Source organism: Pelobates fuscus, chromosome 13 (assembly GCF_036172605.1).
Source record: "Pelobates fuscus isolate aPelFus1 chromosome 13, aPelFus1.pri, whole genome shotgun sequence".
Lineage (NCBI taxonomy): Eukaryota > Metazoa > Chordata > Amphibia > Anura > Pelobatidae > Pelobates > Pelobates fuscus.
In genome coordinates this window covers 39,910,080-39,935,000 of record NC_086329.1, presented here as the reverse complement: position 1 = coordinate 39,935,000, position 24,921 = coordinate 39,910,080, and the positions used below count along the sequence as shown (strand labels likewise).

Sequence of the window (24,921 nt, the reverse complement as noted above, 5' to 3'; positions counted from 1 at the left end):
AGACATGGTGGAAGTGTCTTATCGCGGACCCTAAGTCCGCAAATGACCTTCAACATTTTATGACTGCAGGGGAATGGCTAATAGGTCGCTTGGCAGCTCATGGACCGACTGGTAGGAAACAGGTCGCAACCCCACGTACAATGGGTCTATCAGTGGATGGTGTTTTTTCCGTATTTGGGATACTTCTTTAACTGGCATCTTCATCGATCGGACTATTGTCATTTATCGTAATTGGAAAGTCCATTTAGGATTGCTCGGATAGCTCCCGGAATAGGTACCAGTGACACAAACAGCGTTGGATTTGTTGACTGAGCGTTAAAACAGCAGATACGAAGCCTCCTGTCATGTTATAAAATTGTTGATTATGCTAGCTTTAGTGTACCTATAATCTTAATTTTATTAATCACAGGAGGTTTAATTTTAATAGTTTGGATTAATCAGGTACGTATGCAACTCTGCTTGTTGTCCCTGCTACCTGTCACTTATTTCATATGTCTGTTTTCATAAAGTAAGGTTGGGATATTTACATATTAAAGTAATTTTGGTTACTGTTCGACTCTCGTTTCAGTTTACAGTCCTATCAACGTTATCTGATTTGGCAGTTCTTCTCGGATGGTGGACATTGGATGATGGTCTTCATTGTATCTAGGACTTAGTTTTTTCCCCATTATGTTTTCTGCCTTTTATTCTGTTTTTGTCGCAGCTTGAAAGAGGAAATGATGCATGGGGAGGGGAGTTTTATAGTACCTAACTATTTTTCTGATTGGTTGTTTTCTGTGCTGCTGTGGAGTTCTAGTAAAGAGAGACTTAAGCAAATACTCGCCTCCTGTCATTAATAAAATTAAGATTATAGGTACAATAAAGCTAGCATAGTCTACAATTTTCAGTTTACAAATGAAAATGCATTGCACCTGGGAGGTTTATAGCGCCGCCCTTGTGCATGCTGGAGTCTGTGGGTAGCACGTGGCGTTGAGTGTGGAGGTACTGAAGCGGCTTTTGCATTGAGTTTTGGAGGCATTCTGGAAATTTTTTGCAGTGGTTTTGGGACTTTTTGGAACTTTTTGGGTGCATTTCTCAAGCTGTGGGAAGGTAGGGAGCCGAACTTTGTTGTTTGCATGCCTTTTACTGTTCTGCATTGTGGGTTGGTTTCCATGCCAGCTCATTTTTACTTTTTTCTGACCTCCATAACAGATTAATTGGTTTTCAATGCATTCCTATGGGAAACCGCGTTTCGGTTTACAAATCTTTCGCAATACAAAACATCCCGGAGAACGCATTAAATTCGTAAACCATAGTACCACTGTATTCACTGGTAGTTTGCCAAAATTAGAATACTGAATATTTACCCAGAGATATTTACTTACCTGAATTAGGAATAGTAATCTTTAATTAGGAAAGCTAAAATTCTGCATAGGGTAAAATCTGGTTAGAATTACATTACTGTTATTGGATGAGAAGGAATGGTTCAATGATCTGGTATGAGAAAGATTATATTGTCAATTGCAACATAAAAGGGTATCATGCCAATGAGAATTGTAGCCAATAGTGAAAAGTTAACTCACTGGCAGCTAAAAGTTGTATTGCTCTATGCTGCGCTGTTGTGAGATAGACGCTGTGAAAAGCTCTGTGTAAAGGAATTTTAAGTTGATGCTGTATAAGTAATTGCATCGCTGGTTCTGTCATAAGTCTTGTTGAAGTTTGCATCTATGTGGATATAAATTTTGCTATTTAGCTGTCTGTAAATTGTGTTAAATCACTACCGTATTGTACTTATGTTATACCTAAATATTCACTAATTATTGTCACGCATGTTACATATTATTATTATTATTATTATTATTATTTTTGTCACAATAAATTATATTTTTATAATTAGTTTGTTATTAATGTGTGAAATAATCCTCTAATAAAATGAATTTCAGGTTAAAATAGTGGGTAGCTCTTAGCTTGAAATAAATTAAGGGGAACAGTGCCAATATATAAATTTTGATATAAATATGTAATTAAATGAATTTTTTATACTTTTTATGAAAATATTATTTTTAATATTTATCACCCCATATATATCCTCACAACCATAACCCCGCCTCGACCATGGGCCACTTGATCCACAACGTTGAGATCAGCAAACTGCTCACTTACACAACGCCATTCACGCTGTCTGCCATCTGCCCTGTACAGTGAAAACTGGGATTCATCTGTGAAGAGAACACCTCTCCAAAGTGCCAGACGCCATTGAATGTCAGCATTTGCCCACTCAAGTCGTTTACGACAAAGAACTGCAGTCAGGGCGAGACCCCGATGAGGACGACAAGCATGCAGATGAGCTTCCCTGAGACGGTTTCTGGCAGTTTGTGCAGAAATTCTTTGGTTATGCAAACCAATTGTTGCAGAAGCTGTCTGGGTGGCTCGTCTGAGACGATCTTGGAGGTAAAGATGCAGGATGTGGAAGGTCCTGGGCTGGTGTGGTTACACATGGTCTGCGGTTGTGTGGTCAGTCAACAGCTCTGGTGGACATTCCTGCAGTCAGCATGCAAATTGCACGCTCCCTCAAAACTTGCGACATCTGTGGCATTCTGCTGTGTGATAAAACTGCACATTTTAGAGTGGCCTTTTATTGTGGCCAGCCTAAGGCACATCTTTGCAATAATCATGCTGTCTAATCAGCATCTTGATATGCCACACCTATGAGGTGGATGGATTATCTAGGTAAAGGAGAAGTGCTCACTTACACAGATTTAGACAGATTTGTGAACAATATTTGAGAGAAATAGGTATTTTGTGTACACAGAAAAGGTCTTAGATCTTTGAGTTCAGCTCATGAAAAATGGGGGCAAAAACAAAAGTGTTACGTTTATAATTTTGTCCAGTGTACAAAGTGTACATGCTTTTAGCTAGATGCAGTGTTAGGGTGGCTTCCCCAGGGTTCATTGGGAGCAGGCAGGTGCAGCATGTTTGCTGCTGTTCACTCCTGTGTTCGACTACCTGTGTCGTGATAGAAAGTGATCTCACATCACATCATCAAAGCGTTGACGACGAAGTATAAAGCAAGCTAATCATGCTGCTAGATAAGGGACCTGCTCTGCTGGACATAATCAGTGCAGTCCAGTTGTGGAGATATTTTCCAGCCAAATTGCCCTTCCAGGCCCCCAGATTAAGTGAGCATATCAACACATCAATGCCAGTACCTCCGCAATGGCTACCCTGAATTTGCTCTTTGAGTTTTCTGATGCTACTTTTGCCCAAAATGACCAAGATTAGATGGAAATCTTTTTATTTTTGGGGGGTTTTGTTTTTTTTCTTTTTTTTCCGTTAGAAGTAAAGCTTATAAATAGGTAGTATAAACCATTCTTAGCATGGTGCTAAATTATTTGTAAAGACAGACGCTTTAAAAATTAATGCAAATAGACTTTTAGTGACAGTGACACTATAATTGCCTTATAATTTGTTGTTTCTGTTGTGTAATAGTCTCCCAAAATATGTATTTTGTAATTTATGTTTTGTTCTGCAAATCTATTTGCTGCACTTAATGAAAACGGATTGCCTCCTTATATTTTATGTTGTAGTTGAACTATTAAGTTGAACAGGGCTTTCCATATGCAATGAATGCTAAGCAGCCAAAAAATTGTCGGCTACGCTAATTATACAATTAAATGACACAATCAAGACAATTTATTCAATAGAACTCATCCCAGAAGGGATTCTGCTTGGCATATGAATTTTAAATCAAGTAAATAAAAGACTGACTCATTCATATATATTCCAGTGATTTTTAAGAATTACTACTTCTTAGCATACAACTAAAAAACAGCTTTAACATGATACTCCATTGCCTTGACAATAACGCATATGGTGCAGGCAAATATTGATGGTTAAACTATTCTCAGATGAGATACTGTTATATAGTCTATGACAAGATAATTACCAGCATTAAGCGGTGATGCAAAGTGCATCAATACCCTCTGGGATTCAAATCTAGGGGGTCATTTGGGGTAAGCTGTACACTTCCTGAATACAGAATTGTCTGTTGAGAAGACAAATTAATGCTGAGCTAGTTTTGATTGATGCCGAAGAATTAAACCAGTATAACAAGTGCAGATGTTCGGAGTGAAGACTTTTTTTTATGGCATTTAGCACTCATTGTTTTATCACAATGGCTTTTTGATAATTTCACTTCTCATAGAAAAAGAATGAGAGATATTGTTTCATTACACTAAACTACTTTCAATTACTTCCTCCCTCGGGCTATTGCAGTGGGCTAATTCTCCCACCCATGTAGCTGGCAATACCCTCGACCTAATTTTCTCTCATGTGTGCACAGTATCGAATATCTGCAACATTCCATTTCCTCTCTCTGTCCCTCACTGGCCATCTCCACATATAACATTACCCTCACCTCTGCCCCGCTCCAAACACGCACCTCGAAGAGGACACGCCCCCAACTGTGGCATACTAAATCAACACGCTATCTACAAAGACGCTCCCGTTGAGCTGAACGCTCCTGGAGTAAGTCTCACACAAAGGCAGACTTTCTCCATTATAGATTCATGTTGCTTTCATACAGCACAGCCCTTGCCCTCGCCAAACAGTCATACTTTTCCTCTCTCATTAGTTCATGCTTCCGCAATCCCAGGCGTCTCTTTGTAACCTTTAACTCTCTTCTTCGCCCTGCTGTGACAACCCCCCCAAACTAACCTTACAGCCGATAGCTTTGCATGCTACTTTACCGACAAGATTGAACAGCTAAGGACATAATTCTCCCCACCTTGCCATTCTCTTTCTCAACCACACGTAAATCATGCCTTTCCTAAACTTCAGACTTTCTCCACAGATACTGAACAAGAGGTGCCTGGCGTGCTACTATGCCCTGGCACAAAAGGGCAAATATCTCTGTATGTGCAACCTTTCAAGCAGAACGCTGCACGTACAGATTCCTTGCTTCGTGACGACTTCTAAACGCAGAAGTGTTCATGGAGGCCGACGGAACCCTTTACTGTTGGTGAATTTCTGCATTATCCCTTCAGTCCTGTACCTCCTGTGACATCCTACTATTCTAGAAGGGGTTCCTGTGCCTTAAGTTGCACAAAATCGTCTCCTGATCTCTCACAGTGCCATGAATCACTGAAAGTAATCACTGATCATTTATCACTGACTGAAGCCGAGAGGCTTATCTCACATACATAACATCTTAAAATCTACAGTCCTTGGAAATTTTGCAACACAGCGGTACTTACAGGCAAACATCCAATACATTACACCAGCAATAGTCAATACATACATACCTTAGACAGCGTACCCCTCCCCATATACACAGGCAATATTGCTACCTCATTTTACAAGCTCAAAGACCAGATAAGCCCAATATAGTCCTGTATTTATAGCTCCTCCCCCCCCCCCCCCCAGAAGGTTTTGTTATATTCTATAATAGATCCTTGAGAATAATTATTAGCTGAAGGTTCAGGGGAGAGGTTCACTAGTTCCAAATCAATTGTATCTACGCAATAATAGTATTTTCATGGATTTTCAGTGGCTCATTATACTTTAGCTTGTTTGTTAACCTATTCCGCTCTATTCTGTAGCTCCGTCGATATTGCTAAACAATATGGATTGTCCAAGCTTATTGCCCTCTTCAGTGGAATCTTGTTGAAGCAACATACAATAGCCCACTGTACTGATAATGGTGCCAGGAGTGTCACCTCCCTCATGTAAGCTGTCAAACCATTTATTAACTTACCGGTGCTCTACTGTGTTGCTGAAGTCAGGGTGTAGGTATGTGTGTGTAGTCTTTAGTGTTTGAATACAGAAGTGTATTTATGTGTAGTGTTGGTGCTTGATTCTGTGTACAAGGTTGGCATTTAAACGCAGACGAAACCCAAGCCAGTAAGACCACATGGTGACAATTTATGCCTGTTCTAACAACAACTTTATACAAGACTTAATAGCAATGACACTTGTTTATCCTATGCTTAATATTACTGTTGTTTGTGTTTACACGAGACCTGCGTGTCTCTTACGTTACATATTTACCATTCTGCTGTAATTGATCTGATGACACAAATAAAGCTTATTTGAAACATAAACGCAGACGCCTGTGAGTGCAGCCGGCATCAACGAGCCCTCTACGTTTGGTAGACGTAGCTTACTGGTCGAGAGCAGTTACTCAATAAGCTACTTGGCTCAAAAGGATCAATGAATTAAGTAACTGGTGCCCAGTGAATACCAGATAAGTTAACAAATGGTTCAACTGCTTACATTGAGGGGCATCTAGAACACTCCTAGCACCATAACCATTACAGAGTGCTGCAATAGTTATGGTGCGTGTAGCATTCCTGTAATCACAACAGCAATATCCTGACTGCCACTATAGGCGCTTCCACCTCCAGACTGAGTAAAGCTTGGTCTGGGATTTAAATGCTGATGAAAGCAGCATTTGATTGGCGTAGCACAGCGTTTGGCCTCTCATGCGCATCTCCAATTTAATGCTTCTCTTTGAGAAACAATAGGTTGGAGGAGATTGTGAAGATATCAGCATGCATTCTGATGACTTTGAAGGTGGAGCTGGAGATTGCAGAAGAGGAGTTTCAGCACTGGAGACAATGTGAGTAATAATTATTTAACTTAAATTTTTAAACTTAGGGTTGTTGACAGAATAATGACTATTATTTTTGGCACTATAGGGTCCCTTTAATTCTGTTTCAATGTCTGGATGCTAATATAGTTAAATGCAAGTATGCATTAAATAAATGAATGAATACATCTGTTGTTTTTGAATGAAATTGCCACCTACGCTATAAAACATTTCAATAAAGATAGTGTACGTCTTTCAAAACGAGTTAGAATGGACATAAGAATGAAGAGAGACAGATGTGTTATGTTACACATTAATACTTTGTTACGAGACTCTTTCATATTGATATGTTGTTGCTCAGGTACCCAGTTTCTGATATTTGTATTGCTCATCAACTTTGACGTATGAAGACCCCTGGAGCAGAACAGTCATCAACAGAATCCAATTTACTAAAAATAGACATTGATATCTTATTCAAAATAACTGTATTCCATAGCAACCATCTTGTATGCTACAAATTGTAACAAGAAATGCTTGTGTCTTGCTATTGCCAAGAAAAAAGGGTTTGAGAAATCTGATACAAAATCTGGTACCTTTTTTCAACAACCACAAATCGGCTTTATTATTGGGGAATATTTGATTTCATGATATTTAAAAAAACAACAAGAAAAACAGTTTTATACACGTGTTGGATTGCTAAAAATGCTTTGTAAATGATGTTACTGGAATCCCCTCTTCTACTTGATACTCAGAGGTATAATTACTGGATCGCAGTCTAATATGCTACTGCTTTATCTATGTTTCTGATTAAAGGACCACTATAGGCACCCAGACCACTTTAGCTTAATGAAGTGGTCTGGGTGCCAGGCCCATCTAGGTTTAACCCTTTTTGCTGTAAACATAGCAGTTTCAGAGAAACTGCTATGTTTACCTATGGGTTAATCCAGCCTCTAGTGGCTGCCTCATTGACAGCCGCTAGAGGCGCTTCCACGCTTCTCACTGTGATTTTCACAGTGAGAAGACGCCAGCGTGCATAGGAAAGCATTGATAATGCTTTCCTATGAGACTGGCTGAATGCGCGCGCGGCTCTTGCCGCGCATGCACATTCAGCCGAGACATCAGAAGAGGGAGGAGAGTCCCAGCGCCGAGGGAGCCCGGCGGGGGAAAACAGGTAAGATTTAACCCACCCCCTAGAGCCCGGCGGGAGGGGGGCCCTGAGGGTGGGGGGGGGGGGGGGGCACTATAATGGTCCTTTAATGTGTAAAGTATAGCCTTTTATTGTGTGTCCTTTAATGAAAGAGAGCTGTGTTTACCTTGAAAGGAAACAGTAAGGTAAAATTATCTCATATGCTTTAATGCATTATATGGATAATGCATTAAAAGTACAAAACAACAACAACTACTAATACTGACGGTTGCACATCAAGTTTACTGGAGATTCTCAGTCTGTCTATGGGGGTCTGATGTTCTCCCATAATCCCACTGACCAACAGGAGTTTATGACATAAGTAGTTTTTTTCTCTGTCCCACTTCCTCTCACCAAGTATGTTGTAGATTGTCAATGTGATAAATAATTGGTGTGTATCTATCCTATATATATATATATATATATATATATATTTTTTTTTTTTTTTTTTTTTTTTAAATTTATCTTTTTGTTGTTATTTTTTTTTTGGGGGGGGGGGAGCTCTGTGTGCCCTAGCATACCATGGGATAGTTCCTGGTACACACCAGAATTTAGTTGCTTCACACTATAAGGCTTGCACAGGACTTTTTTTTTATATATCAACTTTCTATAGTGTGAGTTATCTCCTTTGCCATAAAGCTGTACATATATTTCTTAGCTATTCTTTTTTGTCCTAAGGCTACAAGTTTAAAGGGACACTATAGTCACCAGCTTATTGTATTTGTTCTGGTGAGTAGAATCATTACCTTCAGGCTTTTTGCAGTAAACACTGTTACTGTCGGTTTTATGTTGTGGAGTTGTTTTGTTTGTAAGTATAATTTATCAGTACAGCCTGGCATTTTGATTGAGTTAGTAATGCTCAGACATTCTGGCACTGGGTGGATGTAATTTAATTAAACCTGTTATTGGTAGCTGTCCCAGGTCCTGTCACTGGTTGTTATATTTTGTCCTCCTTATGTGTTTTCCTATATAAACATGCCCCTTTCAATGACATATACATTGTTCTTCCTTCATCGAGTCCTATCTATTTAGCACTCCCTCAATTGATTGGCTGAATGTTGTGGGAGAAGAAAGGAGTAGCAGAAGAATTCTTGGAGGTTGCTTGACAGAGCCATTGCATAATGGAAGAAGGGACAAACGCTGTAGCATGTATAGCTCTGCTCCTCAAGCCTGAGACCAGGTTTCCTGTGTCAGGAAGGGGTGACCCCTACACACTGAGAATAAATAGAATGAAGTGATCGAAAGTGCGAGATATGTATACCGGACCTTAGGTCGGCCGTGCTTAACGTGTCTTCTAGATCAGTGGTCCCCAACCCAGTGCTCATGGACCACCAACAATCTAGGATTTATGTATTTACCTTTTTTATTTAAATGGAGATACTGCCAGGGGGCGGAGCTTAGCGGTCAAAGCAGACGGTCGCATGGTTGCGGGGGTTCCCGACAATTTAGCTAACAAACCCCTTATACAGGGCCGGACTGGGGATACAAAGCAGCCCTGGGAAAAAAATCTATGCCAGCCCCATAAGTCATTGCGCCATATATTGTCGCATGTAATATGTAAGGCTATGTCTTGCCACCCCAGATGATTGAGTAATTATATATATATATATATATATATATATATATAGCTTTTTCTAATATAATATATTGGTCCTTTCAGAGTAAAACATTTAATTATACAGTAAGCATACTCACATGCAGACACAGACAATCTCACTGACACACACAAGCTCATTGATACACAGCCTCATAGACAAACAATTTCACTAATATACATAAGCTCATTGACATAAAAATACAAGCTCACTCACTAGCAGACACACACACACATGCAAGCAAGCAAACTCACTAGCAGGCGCACACACACACACAGCTTAATGTAGTGGTTCTGGTGTCTATAGCCTGTCCCTGCAGGCTTTTGAATGTAAACACTGACTTTTCAGAGAAAAGGCAGTGTTTACATTGCTTCCTAGTGACACCTCTAGTGACAGACACTCAGACGGTCACTAGAGGCGCTTCCTGTGTCAGTGCGGATTGGCTGAGATCATCAAGCTTGATGATCTCAGTCATAAAGGCAGAGACCAGCATGACGTTGGAAAAAAAAAAGTGAGTAAAACACTATTTTTACAAACACACACAGACACTAAGACTGACGCACACACACCATGACAGACATACACACACCATGACACAGACAGACACACACACACACCATGATACAGACACACAGTGACACAGAGACACACACACACACACAGCATGACACACACAGCATGACACAGACACAGACACAGCATGACACACACACACACACACAGCATGACACAGAAACACACACAGCGTGACACAGACAGACACACACACAGCATGACACAGAAACACACACAGCGTGACACAGACAGACACACACACAGCATGACACAGACACAGCATGACACAGACACAGCATGACACACACACACACACACACACAGCATGACACAGAAACACACACAGCATGACACAGACAGACACACTCCCACTGACATACATACTTGTTGCTACCTGTGTGGGTGGGTGGGCAGACTGATAGGTGCCCCTCCCCTTCTGTGCCCTCTTTTGCCCCCTGTGTGCTTTTTAGCACCTTCCCCTCCTGTGCCCTTATGTAGCACCCTCCCTTCCTGTGCCCTCTTTAGCCCCCTCCCGTGCCCTCTTTAGCCACCTCCCTTCCTGTGCCCTCTTTAGCCCCATCCCGTGCCCTCTTTAGCCCCCCTTCCGACTTGTACCCTCTTCAGCCCCTTTTGTGCTCATCTTTTGGCCCCTCTCCCCTTCCTGTGACCTCTTAGCCCCCTCCCCTCCTGTGCCCTTTGTTACCCCCCCTCCCCTCCTGTGACCTCTTAGCCCCCTCCCCTCCTGTGCCATTTGTTACCCCCCCTCCCCTTCCTGTGACCTCTTAGCCCCCTCCCCTCCTGTGCCCTTTGTTACCCCCCCTCCCCTCCTGTGCCCTTTGTTACCCCCCACCCTCCCCTTCCTGTGACCTCTTAGCCCCCTCCCCTCCTGTGCCCTTTGTTACCCCCCCTCCCCTCCTGTGCCCTTTGTTACCCCCCACCCTCCCCTTCCTGTGACCTCTTAGCCCCCTCCCCTCCTGTGCCATTTGTTACCCCCCCTCCCCTCCTGTGCCATTTGTTACCCCCCCTCCCCTCCTGTGCCCTTTGTTACCCCCCCTCCCCTCATGTGCCCTTTGTTACCCCCCCTGTGCTCTTTGTTACCCCCCCTCCCCTCCTGTGCTCTTTGTTACCCCCCACCCTCCCCTTCCTGTGCCCTTTGTTACCCCCCCCTCCGCTCTTTGTTACCCCCCCACCCTCCCCTTCCTGTGACCTTTGTTACTTCCCCCCCCCACCCCTCCTGTGCTCACCTTCCAGCCCAGCCAGCCTTCCTGAAGCTCTTCTTGCGGCCGCAGGGGAAGCTCTTCTTGCGGCCGCAGGGGAAGCTCTTCTGGCGGCCGCTGGGGGAGCAGGCTGTTCTGTCTCTGCTCCCCCTCCCTCGCGCGCAGCTTAATGAGACCGGGGCCGGAATATGACGTCATATTCCGGCGCCGGTCTCTTTCTAGCGCGCGAGTGAGGGGGAGCAGAGACAGAACAGCCTGCTCCCCCAGCGGCCGCCAGAAGAGCTTCCCCTGCGGCCGCCATCCAAGCTCTCCATGCAGGACATCCACATGTCTCCCCGGCCCGAGGTGCCGACGGCCCACCGGGAAATTTCCCGGTATCCCGGTGGGCCAGTCCGGCCCTGCCCTTATACAAGCGAGCAAACACAACCCAAATCCGCTCCAGATACCCCTCGAGACCCACACAACCTCAATGGGTCGAAAACCAAAAAAAGCGAAAGCTGAAAAACCCCGACAAAGCATGGATATCGGGTGCTATGGCGGCAAGCACAGGCCGCAACTGGAGCGCACATGCATGGCGGGTGCTCCGATTTTTCAGATGGGACCTCTGAAGGAGAGGATGGGGACCCCCCACAGCCCAAGACCATGCAGGTACAAGCGCTGGTACAGGCACAGCCACCTGTGAAAGCACCCACCCCAGTGACTATGGAGGCTATAGGAGAACTCATGGCAGACCACCATAGAAAGATAGCTGCAGATGTGACACTGCTAAGAGATGATCTTAAACTCATCACAGCCAGGCTGGGAGCTGTGGAACGCACCGCCAATAGTCACACGACACAGATTGCAGAACTACAAGCGGCAATACATAGCCTAAAGCAGCAAACCCTGCTCCACGAGCAGCAATTTGGAGATATTTAAATGGAGATACTGCCAAAACCTGGACTGTTGGCAGTCCACAAGGACTGGGTTGGGGACCACTGCTCTAAATACAGAGTAGGCATGCAAGTCAAGGTCAAGGATTCCAGAGGTACTCAAAACATGACTAAACAAGCTGAGGTCAAGGATACAGAATAGCAGAATGATAAATATGAAGCCTGGGCAGTAGCAAGAAGCGCCAAGTAATAATAAACCACAACAGGGCAATGATCCTAAAGAAAGAGGGAAGTATTTATAAGGATAGCCCCAATGCTATTGGACAGCATCATCACCCTGCACCACATAACATAGAGGGGTGTAACTTGAGAAGGGTAGATGATGTGTCCCACTAAAATGTCCTATCAAAACTTTGCTATAAAATAACTTATACCTGTAGGAGGCGTAAGGTTGCCATGGTGATCCAGCAACCTCGCAAGATCATTGATGTGCAGACACTTTCTGCAAGTGGAGCAAAGGCAGGCCATGCACCCTCAGACTTGGAGGTGGCCAAGCTAGCGGTATACATCCCGATTGGAGCGGCACGTCAACCAGGACATCAAAGCTGTCGCATGGCTCAAACTGAATCTTGCAAGTGCAGCACGGCAGCCGGAAGTAGGACAACCCTTTCCTGTTACAATCTCTTTACCTGGTTTCCCACTCATTACCCTTCTCCTTCCTCCTCTTTTCTTATCCCATGGATTCTGCAGCACTCAACTCTACACCTCTATAGTTAATAATGCTTGGTGGTAATGTTAGGTAGGTATTACAGCTAATACCAGTTTGTGGTTTTTACTTTTATTGCTCTGTATGATTGTCTGCTATAATATATTTATTTTATGGCTACCCCCCCCCCCCCCCCCCCTCTTCTGTACACTTTTGTATATTTATTGAAAAATACTAAAAATATATTTTAAAAAATATATACATAAACCTAGCATTCGGCTCCTTAGCATTCGGCTCCCCCCCCAAAAAAAAAGTACCATGATTGCCTGCAAGGCGCTGCATCCCAGCATCCACCCTGGTCTGTCTGATAATCTTTTGATTACAGGACTGATTACAGAAGATGGTGGGTATATCTCTTTATATGATGCTGGGACCAGATGCCATGTAAAGTCTTCATTATTATATTTGCAAACCTATTCATTAGTGAATTGTTTGGCTAGCACACAGTATAGCTGAAATCAATTTTAAATCAGCCGTGTCGAATATAAAAGACTTTGCAAGGACAACTGAAAATCAAGTGTAGGTTTTTGCAGACAGCACAATATTAGGTAAGGAAATACAGTCTGAGCAGGATGTTACTTCTCTACAGATGGTTTGTATTAAAAAGAGCACTGTGCAGGCAAATGGTAGCAGATAAGATACAAATTAGGTCATTGTAAATATAAATACAGTTTAGCAACAAAACAAAACCACAACTTTTACACTAAATTAAATATATTTACAGGGTAAATATATAGGGTTAAAAACACTACCTAGCCAGCCTGGCCCCCCCTTTTACCCTTACATATTAAAATCTTCTTTTATTCCAGTCTGCTTGTTTTGCCCCTGATCTGCCTCCTTGGCTGACATCGTCATAAGTGATTATCTCAGCCAATCACAATGATTTCACACAGGGAAGCATTGAATTGGCTGAGATTGTCACTTATGATGATGTCAGCCAAGGAGATGGGCGGGGGCGGAGCCAAACGCCATCCTGGCCAATCTGCGTCCACTCATACAGATGCACGGAATCAATGCATTTCTGTGAGGAAAGTTCAGTGTCATTATGCAGAGGGTGGAGACACTGAATAGCAGTGCTGCACGGTGTGCAAGACTGCCCCAGGAAGCACATATAGTGGCCATACAGGGACTGACTATACTGGCTAGAACAAATATAATAAGCTGTAATTGTTCTAGTGACTATAATGTCCGTTGAAGTTTAGTTTTTTATCTCTGTAATGCAGACAGATTCCCATTACCCAGACTGGTTTAAATTTTACCAGCAACCTTGTACAGACAATTAGGCATTGTCCCTGATTAATTATGGTAATTGCAAGCCAGAAAAAAAAAAGTAAACAGTGGACACAGGTGAGTGTCCACCAAAACGGATAGAGGGGGTAGACCTGTTCCAATCTTTCAGCTTGTGAAAAAAAACTTAACAAGGAATGATTACCTGAAATATGACTTCATTTTGACACCCTGCTTTCTGCATCAGTGGCGATATTTGATACATACTATAAAATTGAGGAACTGACCAGGCCCGCTCCAGATTTGGACACTGGTGTGTATCCTGCTCATCTTGGATTTTATATTGCATTTTCTCCTCAATAAAAGGTGAATGGGCTACTAAAAACCTGTGAGGTTGTTACCAAACTGCTACATCATATTTTAGTTAATAAAAAAAGAACTATCTTCACAGAAGCATATATCAAAAAGGTAGCAACGGTAAAGTCTGTGTGTGTTGGAAATGTAAGCAAGCCAGGGGCGTACTCTACACCCCCCCCTCCCCCCCTGACCCCTCCCCCCCCCCCCCCCCCCCCGCTGGGGTTTGTATGTAGTGTTGACGTTAAAATGCATGAGTGTATTTGTGTGTAGGTATTTGTGTGTAGGTTGGTGAGATTTTGAGATGTATGCACATATACACATGCAAATACACATATACACATACACACACACACATAGATATATATAGACACACATATACACATTGACACACATGCAGACATAGTGGTGACTCTAGGAACAATATATAGGGGGGGGGCCACATAAGATACCACAGTCAAAATGGGGGTGGGGTGGGAGGTGGGTGAGCACTAAAACTTTTCACTAGGCTAAGGGGTAATGTGCTGCCATTGGCTGTCTGATGCCAGCATCAGCATGCTGGCATCTGACAACACATTTACATAGAATTCACATTAGCCACCCAGATTTATTGTTGTGGGCTGGCTGACACCTCTTAACTTCGATCTTTGTTTAGCAGATAACTCCCTATTTGTTATCCTTATGTGGGATTGCCATATTTAAGGACACCAAATAAGGAGCTCTCTGCTAAACAGCACCCTAATTTGGTATCTATAAATATGGAAATCTCACATGAGGGCACCAATTCAGGGAATTATCTACCAAGCAGCTAAAATGTCAAAATTAAAAAAGCCCTTTTCTCAATTTCAGTTGTTTAGTAGATAAATCCCTTATTTGTTATCCTTATGCGGGATTGCAATAATTAAGGACACCAAATAAGGGAGCTATCTACCAAAACACATACACATTTATATACACAGTAACACAATAGATGTATGTCTGTGTGTGTATATCTGGTGTGTGTGCGCAAGTACATATATACATACACGCACAATCAAAGACATAATCTCACATAACCACACACACAATCACAGACCTACACACATAATCACAGAGATACACATAATCACAGACCCACACACATACAATCACAGACACACAATCACATACACACACAAACATTACATACATACACACATTTAATAATTAAGAAGTCAACCCAGCCTCCCTACATTGCTCTAGAAGGGCTGGAGTGTATGTTACTCTTAATTTAAACTACCCTATTCTCAGTTAAAAAAAAATATATAAAATAAAAGCTATAATGAACTCCGTTACATACTGTCCATCAAGTTCAGCTTACTCACATCTGTTTTTGCTGTTGTTCAAGAAGAAGGCAACAAACTGTCTGAGGTGCTTCCAATTTTGCAACAAACTAGGGAAAAAAATCCTTCTTGACCCCAGAATAGCTGTCAGATTTCTCCTTGGATCCAGAAGCGATTACCCCAAAAATTAAAAATGATATCCCTAAATATTATGTTTTTGCAAGTATTCATCCAGTTGCTGTAATAACAATTACTCCTATATTCGGAGAGTAATATCATTTTGGGATACTGGATACATACATTAACCACTTAACTTTTGCTCTCCAGAACATTTTGATCCATTGACAGCACAATTTTCCCATAACACCTGTGTAACAGACCAGACTGAACTTAATAACACTGCGATTTGTTTTTTTTTTGTCAATCATTTTTTTTATTGAGTGGGGATAGCATAGTACTATATATACATATAGTAAATATAACCGCACAAGTAAAAAAAAGTTATTTGTATAGAGATTGCAACCACTTGTTTTTAAAATAATGAGGCGTTTACAATGATAAGCATGTCATCATAATTCTTACAAGAGGATGCAGGTATAGTGGTATTTACGAAGCACAGGATAGATAGTGCAAACGCATGTTAGACATAAGTATGAAATTAAAATAATATAATATGCGTAACATTAAACATAAGATGTAACTGATAACTCAAAACAACACTGCAGAGATCCAGGTCATAAAAATATTAAAATGAAAAACCAAGCGAGAGCTGGACTGTCGGACAAATAGCTTCCTTGGCAGAACAGTCAGCCTATGCCAAGACTGGATAAGGTATAGAAAATGTTTCTAGTACCCTGGATTGCTCCCAGCAACCATGACAAAGACCCAGCATCACAGCACGCCAGCCCCAAGCTTGAATGAGAGCCAGTACATAGCCGCCATAGTCCCGGACATTGGCAGTGTCTGACTCATGTCTCCTGGAGAGTAAATTACGGCACTTTAATATTTGGCTTTGACGATTTATAAACCTCCTGGGGTGTGAGAAGTGCAAGTAGTAAGATCTCCTGGTGGGTATAACTTATGGATGGAGTTGTAGGAAGGGGTGGGTTTGCCCTGTGTGGGAACCAAAGGTGTCCGAAACCTCTCAGTTGCTTATCTCCACTTACTGTATTATTTCAGAGATGCTTGTTGATATATCTGAGCCAAGTGAGCCAAGAACTTCTCACACAGTCGGTCGAATCTTGTCATGATGTCCTCTAGATGTAGATCTGTTATTGTGCCACAAGACCGTATTGTCATGTTGTTACTCATATACATCACCAGCCCGTCTTTCAAACTTCCAACAGCCTTCGATGTGGGGACCGGGATAATCCCCACCAATCCAAAGGAGGGGGACAGGAGAACCTAGGACATATTTCACCGCTAGAGTTGTCGAGCATATGGCGAGGGATTGGTGGTTTCTTCCACCTAGGCCGCAGGCAGCTCCACGAACTTTAAACTTGAGTAAAACTGAGTCGTCAAACTTCCACCTTGTAGCAGGTGACTTTAGTCATCTTTCTTATTTGTGATACTGCATTTATTTAAACGATTATTAGGATTTCTCTGTGGAGCTCACTTGAAAAGCTGCCAGCCTGCATGCCTGTCGGGCCCTGGCCCCACTGTGATTTCTTAATTTAGAGTGAGCAAAATAATTAAGTGCAATCTTTCATTCATCCTACCTGCTGTCATGTTACTCTTAAAGGAGGCAACATTAAATTGTAAAGAACCTAACGAATGTTTGAAGGCATTTTCTCAATTTGAAAGAACCATCTACTTATATAATACATTTCAAATCTTTACACAAAACATATTACTGCTGTATGTGATATATCCTTCACTTGAGACCTAATGGAAAATATAATGTCCAATTAATACAAAGCACCATAGAGCTACTTGTATTGGCCCTGTATGTGTTGTATAATGATATCAAATCCCCTTAACACCATTTTTTAAGAGTAAAAAATCTCAAATTGTTTCGATTTTATTCATTGTTCAAATCTTTAAATTCCTATAATACTTTTATAGCTATTGCTTACAGTTCCATAATGTTCTTTTAGAGACAGAATCCAAAATTGAACTCTACCCCAAATTTAAAATGCATGCAAATCTTGCCTATGACATCCAGAATTTTCTGATCAGAAGGATGACAATATACAGCAACAGTCGAAACACTTTTCAGACACAAATCATATTACATATTGTAATTCTGGTAAGTATGCCATAGGAGGAACCCGTGAGAGCCAGGATACATTATTACATCTTATTTTTTCTCCTTACTTTTTATTGCAGTTGATGGCAGAATCTTGTATTCCAACAACCCAGAGATACCTTTATTTTAAGAACTTAAATAGCTCTCTGTTTATAATACAATACCTATAGATCATACAACTGAAAAGGCTGCTTCAGAACCATGAACAGGGACCACACAGAAGAGTAGGCTTCATTTGAGTCCAGTAATGGGCAGTCAACAAATTACTGTACACCATCATTCTCCATTTCATCTCACCAAATAATCATTCATAGACCAGGATGATCAACCCTTGGCTGGCTCAGAATGATGGGGTTTACAGTTTACACAGGGATGCCCAAAGGAAGATACCCATATGTTATAAACCTACAGCTTCCATGATGCTTTGCCATTCTAAAGCATTCTAAAGGCATGCAAAGGATACTGGGAGTTGTAGTTCTACAAGATCTGGGGATCTCTCTTTTGGGCACCTCTGGCTTACACAGCTGGACTAACCAAATTAATATTTTTATTTTGTGTGTGCACACCAGTAACGACTGATTAAGCATAATGGAATTCGTAGTTCAGCAACAAATGTTATCTACATTGTAAGGTTATTGTTTGTTTAGAAAACAATACATTTATAGGTTGAATTCAAAGCAAGAATATTCCTCCTGATTTATAACATTAAAACATCTACTACTCGAAGGATGAACTATAGCTAAATATACACTAAATGCTTTTTTTGCAACATTCTCAATAACACATCTGTATAAAATATGCTCTCTCAGACATATTGAAAACCAGCAATATAACGTCTTATCTCTATATATATATACTCTATATATGTTTGGCAGAATGTAAAGCCAGGAAATTATATTGCTATTTTCAATATTCTGGGGAAATCACATTTTTGTATTTGGGATCTTTGCAAATAATCTAGTCTAAGATCCTGGGATATTACACAATTTACATCCTCTATCTAGTATTTAACAAGTGTATTTCAAGCAACCTGAAAGTGTGGCTCAAAGATGACCAGGGCTACCAAAAAGCAGAGTTTCTGGTTCCCTCGTTCCTTTAACCCCTTAAGGACCAAACTTCTGTAATAAAAGGGAATCATGACATGTCACACATGTCATGTGTCCTTAAGGGGTTAAAAGCCATAAAGGATTTGCTTATACACTTATCTTTGCTACACATCCGTGTTCATGCAGACATCATCGCTCTATGATACTCGTGCGTGCCATACGTGCATGCGCAGAAATAGCGTGCATGCATACTTCATAGAAGTGCAGGCTTTTCTTCCCTAGTACTGTTTGTGTGCATTGGCCAGCATGGTTAAAACAAATTTATACGACATGCCCTGTCTGTACCTGGACATTGAGGCATACAAGGCGAGTTATAAAACAAAATGTATGTGAATAAAAAAAAGAAGCAATTTATAACCTATGGCTGACATTTAGCAAGCTCTATCTCCAATTATGACTACTTTTGACCCATGATGACATTTGTAAAGCTTCCTGCTGGCTCAGCTATTCAGCCCAGAAGTACGTGCTATGCAGTATGGTCTGCTGTTTACCCAGGTACACATCCTTCTCTCTTACTCTACTCGCTAGTGTTGATACCGGATAAATTAGTTTAAAATGCTCTTATCAGTAGTTTTTTGCGATCAAAATTTTCAAATCTGTTTATTAAGGATTATGTCTACAAATAATGGCATTGAATCGCCAAATCTGATATTTTAAATAAAATATCCAAACTGATATTTTATCGACTTAAGATATGCCTCGATTAAAATCGATGCAAAGCAATAAAACCCTTATTAGGAGCTGATAAACTGTCAATATTACTTATCTGCAGTAATGTAATTTAGCCCTTAATTGAGAAAATTCCGGAATTCTGTGGGTTTGACCATGACTTTGTTTTAGAGGTTTCTTTCAAGATCAGATATGGCATGATTGTTATGTAGTGCACCATAACCACTGCAGCTCAATGTAGTGGTTAAAGTGCAATGAGTCTTTGGGTGCCAGCCCCTGGCATCAGTCTGTTTTCAAACAGCACATGAAGCCCAGCCTATCTATTGATGCTCGGTAAATGCAAATGTGTAAGTTCAGTACCATCATCCCAAAGCCATCCCGCTGTGGATGGAAATTATAGGCCGCATGCGCGGGGCAAAACAAGCGAAAGATAGCAAATTTAGAGTTCTCCGTTTGAATAAAGGTGTCTCTTGTTTGAAATTATACTAGTTATCACAGCTGGAGCTCTGAGCTTTTCTGGCCAACTTGTGGTCATTGCAACTTCACCCTCTACCCTGTTACCTTGTCATGGTGTGGGTGGTGTCCAGGTACTGGACCAACAGCACAAGATAGTAGAATTCTTGTAAAGTCATCATAGTGGACTTGAGGCTCACAATGCCACTGGATCTAAAGCTGATCACTTTAACATGGTGTGGAAGGATCAGTCAAAACCATGATTAGACAAGGAATGAATTAGGTCATAAAGGATATATATATATATATATATATATATATATATATATATATATATATATATATATATATATACATAGGCTATCAAGAAAAGAATATAGAACGCCAAGGAATTCAAACTATTGAAAAGGAGGCAAAAGCTAAGAACAAGGAAGAGATCATATTTAATCTAGCACAACCAAGTATGCTAACAATCTTCTTGCACATGCATTTTGCAAGGCACTGACAGAGAGAGAGAGAGATCTTTATCACTAACCTGAGATTCCAACCTGACAAATACCGGAGTTGGAGTATTTTTACAGTTAAGCTGTCTGGTGGCTGGGTAACAGTCCAGTGTAGTTTTGAACACATTTGGTCTTTATTAAAAGTGGATCAACATCAAGATCTCAACAAATGCCAAAGGTATCTGTGACTGATAGAGAAATGATCTCAAAATACAACAGTTGGGCAATAATAGGACTTTACTGCCTTACATTTCTAATCTGAAACTTCATGAACGTTTGAGGTGCATGTAGAATTTATGCAGTATAAAGATTCGTTCCTTGTGATCTCTCCAAAAGCCACATTTGGTTTGTCTTTATATCCCAAAAAACCTTGTTAATTCAACTTAGAAACAGAAATGCTATTCTGGCAATAATCTCCAAACTCCATTTGGCCGTTATTTTATAGTTAATCAACTCTGAGAAACTGCTAGTGTACGCAGCATGGAAATCTCTTAAAATCTCCCAAATTAGCTGTTTCCTGGATTTTAGTTGACTTTATTCTGATTTAAAGTCCAGTGTATACATTTTTTTTTCTATGGTATATCTCAACCCAACTCTCCTTTCTGTGAATACATTCTTTAATATGGGTGGTGGTCTGGTGAAGTTCTGAGTAAGGCCTAATAAGCACTAAAAGCATCTCAAATTCAAAAGAATACTCCAAATGTAAAACGTATAGCAGTAGATATAAGACTATTAAAGGCTTGATAAATTCACATGTAATTTAAATAAATCATTTTCTAATTTTTGAAACTTTGCACTTGATGAAACACTCCGTAAGTGCTGAAAACATTTTTTTTTTCATTTATGACAGAGCCATCACATTAGTGACTTTTGGGCAACGGATGTAGCTACTTGTGATGGTTGATGGGATGTCCTACATTCTTCATGTTATAGGTTTTCACTAAACCATGTACATCACATGATATGCACAAACATTTTAGCTTGTTTGTTGCAAAGAGGCTCCACAAAGAATGTGTTTGACATTGTATTGGGGGCCTATTTAGACCAAGATCATTAATATATTAATATGAGCATGGTTTAAAATCCTGATTTATAACTGGTAAGCCATTAAGAAATGACACTGTTGACATCTTACATTACAAGCCATGGTCTTGTGATTGATTTCCCATATATATATTGCAAATTTAAATGAATGGATTTATTTATTTATAAAATATTTTACCAGGAAGGATACATTGAGATTTCTCTCGTTTTCAAGTATGTCCTGGGTTCACATTGCATTGATACAATAGGGTACAATAAAATACAAAAACAATATTAATACACAATAAACACAAAATGTAACGTAGAACAGGTAAGAAACATATAATCAACCATGACAGGTGCATTCCGTTTTGAGATGTGTTTAGATGGATCTCTTTAAAATGCTTTAAATCTAGTGCACTGGAAGAAGCTTTCAAAGGCTTTTATTACTGCACTTTGAGAATCCTCTCCAGGCAGCAAAGTGAGAGCGAGACGAAGCTATCTGAACAGCAGACAGAAGAATGCTATCCAAGAACGAGGTGCAGAATTATCCACGCCTCTAGTCACACAAGAGAGATTCGAAAATGTAGCATCGCTTATCACATTAAGGAACGATGACAGCATGCAACACTTACCATATCATACACATTTAGTATAACTGGTTCATTGGCCATTGTAAATCTTGGCTGCTCCTTGTGGCTATCAAAGGCGTGTAAACCCCTTGTGGTCAATACTGAAATGATCTCCTGGATACAGCAATGTTTTCATTCTAGGGTGTCTGGGCCAAATCGTCCGGGTTCCTTTTAGCCAAAGTAATTAGGAATATAGGTTTCTTTCTTACGCTGCAGCGCATGAGTGTATATAGATATGATCACCGATTAAGGGCTGGGTATTTCTATAAAACCAAAATCCTGTGCTCCAGAATAAGTATAGGAGAAGTTTTAACAAAATGAGTTTGCCGATGCAGACAGCTAGGGAATCTGGGGGGCTGTAAGGACCGAAGATACTCCAGTGACCTCTACAGGGTTTAAGGTGAGCTTAGTGGCCAAGACACGCTGTCTTCTCTCGAAATTCCCACGCCATGCACAGGCAGTAGTCACAAATGCTCGGCAGTCTGTCTCTTTAGTCTTGTGTAGCAGATAACTGCCTCCACGTCTCTCGTGCATAGATTTTGATTACGGTTTCTGCTTATGTTGAAGAGCAAAATCATTGATTCAGATGACATTCCCTGTGACTTCTTCCTTGTTCGTATGTCTGGATGTCCACATCTTGTATGACCCAGTGTCCCGTCATTTCTCCTCAGGAATAGCAGCTTATCAATAAATATATGAAATCCGTTAATTTAAAGAAAATATATATATATTAAAAAGGAAGGAAAGAAAGAAAATAATCACTGATGTTATAGCACGTAAAAAAGAAGGCTGGGGGTGATCATATTTATCTGTGAGAACGACGTTCCACGCACACTTCAGGGGATGCTGTTTGCTACAAGAGCTGTTTGACCCTGGTGCTGATACAGTGCAGTCTGTGTAGTATTCATAAAAAAAAAAAACCTACAGCGATAAGATGACCTCATCTAAACAGTAGGTGGAGCAATGGCTCAATGCCTGCTGCTGCCTAGCAGATGTGAATGGGAGCTGATGGGAGGACAGTTACATCATACAGCATCTTCAGTTCTCCAGAGACCGAATCATGAATACTGCATGTGACCCATTCACAGAGCATGGCGGAGAGTTCCCTTGTCTTTTAAAGCTCAAACACAAGGAATTCCCTAACGAGTTACAATCTCTCTTCAGGATTCTACAGCTAGAATTCTAAGGCTGTTAACCCCCTACAGTGTGAGACCGAGAAGCAACACATCACAGTGCGAATCTGTCTATAACACATTACAAGATAAATTGTGTGCCGGGAACAGACTCATTTTATTTATTGGAAGCACATAATTATGTACAATATTACAATATCTAAACTAATTAATAAATCTCATCGTTGGGGCAAAAATTTGATTTCAGGATTACACATTTAGTTTTATTGTAGGACGAATTTGTAAAACGTCCATGTTTTTTTTTTTTTTCTGAATTTAAATTTTTCAAGCTTTGTTGGCTCAAGCACAATCCACAGTTAAGTGAGTAAACCCCATAGTAATGCGTGCATTGCTCATTGCTGTCACATTCAGAGGGTTAATAGCAACTTGAGAAAAATATTGCTACCTTTTTAACCCCTTAAGGACACATGACGTGTCTGACACGTCATGATTCCCTTTTATTCCAGACGTTTGGTCCTTAAGGGGTTAAGCAGGTTTTTAATACCACCTTTTTTATTTAGTTTTATATTTTGTTGTAGTTCTGCAAGCAAAATGCCTGAATGAGAGAAGAACCCTATTTCATTCGGGCGCCCTCTCTGAAAGCTGCGATTTAATAATAGGAACAAAAAAAATCAGGACTTGTACCTTGATTAACATATGTGATGGAACATGATAAAACCTTATTGTTCTTGTAATCTCAGCCCATAAAAATACAGCTCTGTAATTGAATACAGAGATAAATAATTTGGCTCTGTAATTGTACTTAGCAGATGAGTGTGCCAGACTTGTTTCTCTGAAATGCTTCATTTGTAATTCATCATGTCACAAAATTAACCACAGATCTCATGAAATAACTGAATTAAACTGAATTAGACTTCCATTTATATAGTGTGTGTGTATTAGCTAAAGCTTAGGACAGGGATATCCAACCTTTTCCTAGTACTGTGCCAAAACAAGATCTTGAGGTCCCTTGGCGTGTCGGTCCTATTGTTTTTAAATGGAGGTGTCTATATTGCTGTATTCTGCTTGTGTTATTTATGGGTGCTCCGGTTGCTTTGTAGCATTGTATTTGTGCATATGTGGGCTATTATATTGTACATGTCCATAAGTAGTTTTGGGGTTTGTGTATGATACCTATGAATGTGGGCTGTGTATGGGAGCTGCTTGTGGAATAGTGTGGTTGATATGTCACATTGTGTGTGTATGTGTGGGGCTGCTTGTGGGGTTATGTGTGTGTATGTGGATTGTCAGTGGTGGTGTGTTTGTGGGGACTGTGTCTGGGCTGTTTGTATTATTTGTTTAATGGGGAGGCTTCTTCTGCTCTATGGATATCTAGCAGTGATCCAGGGGGATCAGGCCGGTCATGTACAGATCAAAGGCAGGAGCTGCAATAGTTACTGTAGGCTGCTCTACTTCGGTGCGGATTCCGTTCACAACTGCTGGGAGGAAGCGACCGGAGTTCACTTCCTCACAG

General features: G+C 40.8%; 1 protein-coding gene across 1 annotated transcript in view; it reads right to left on the bottom strand.

Moving 5' to 3' along the window:
* Window positions 1-23,169, bottom strand: part of LOC134582362 (deubiquitinase DESI2-like) — a 75,569-nt gene extending 52,400 nt beyond the window's left edge. The window contains exon 1 of the mRNA XM_063438938.1: window positions 22,279-23,169. Coding sequence (XP_063295008.1) covers window positions 22,279-22,317 — 39 coding nt within the window. The 5' untranslated portion in view covers window positions 22,318-23,169. The remainder of the gene's footprint in view (window positions 1-22,278) is intronic.
* Window positions 23,170-24,921: the final 1,752 nt, after the last annotated feature.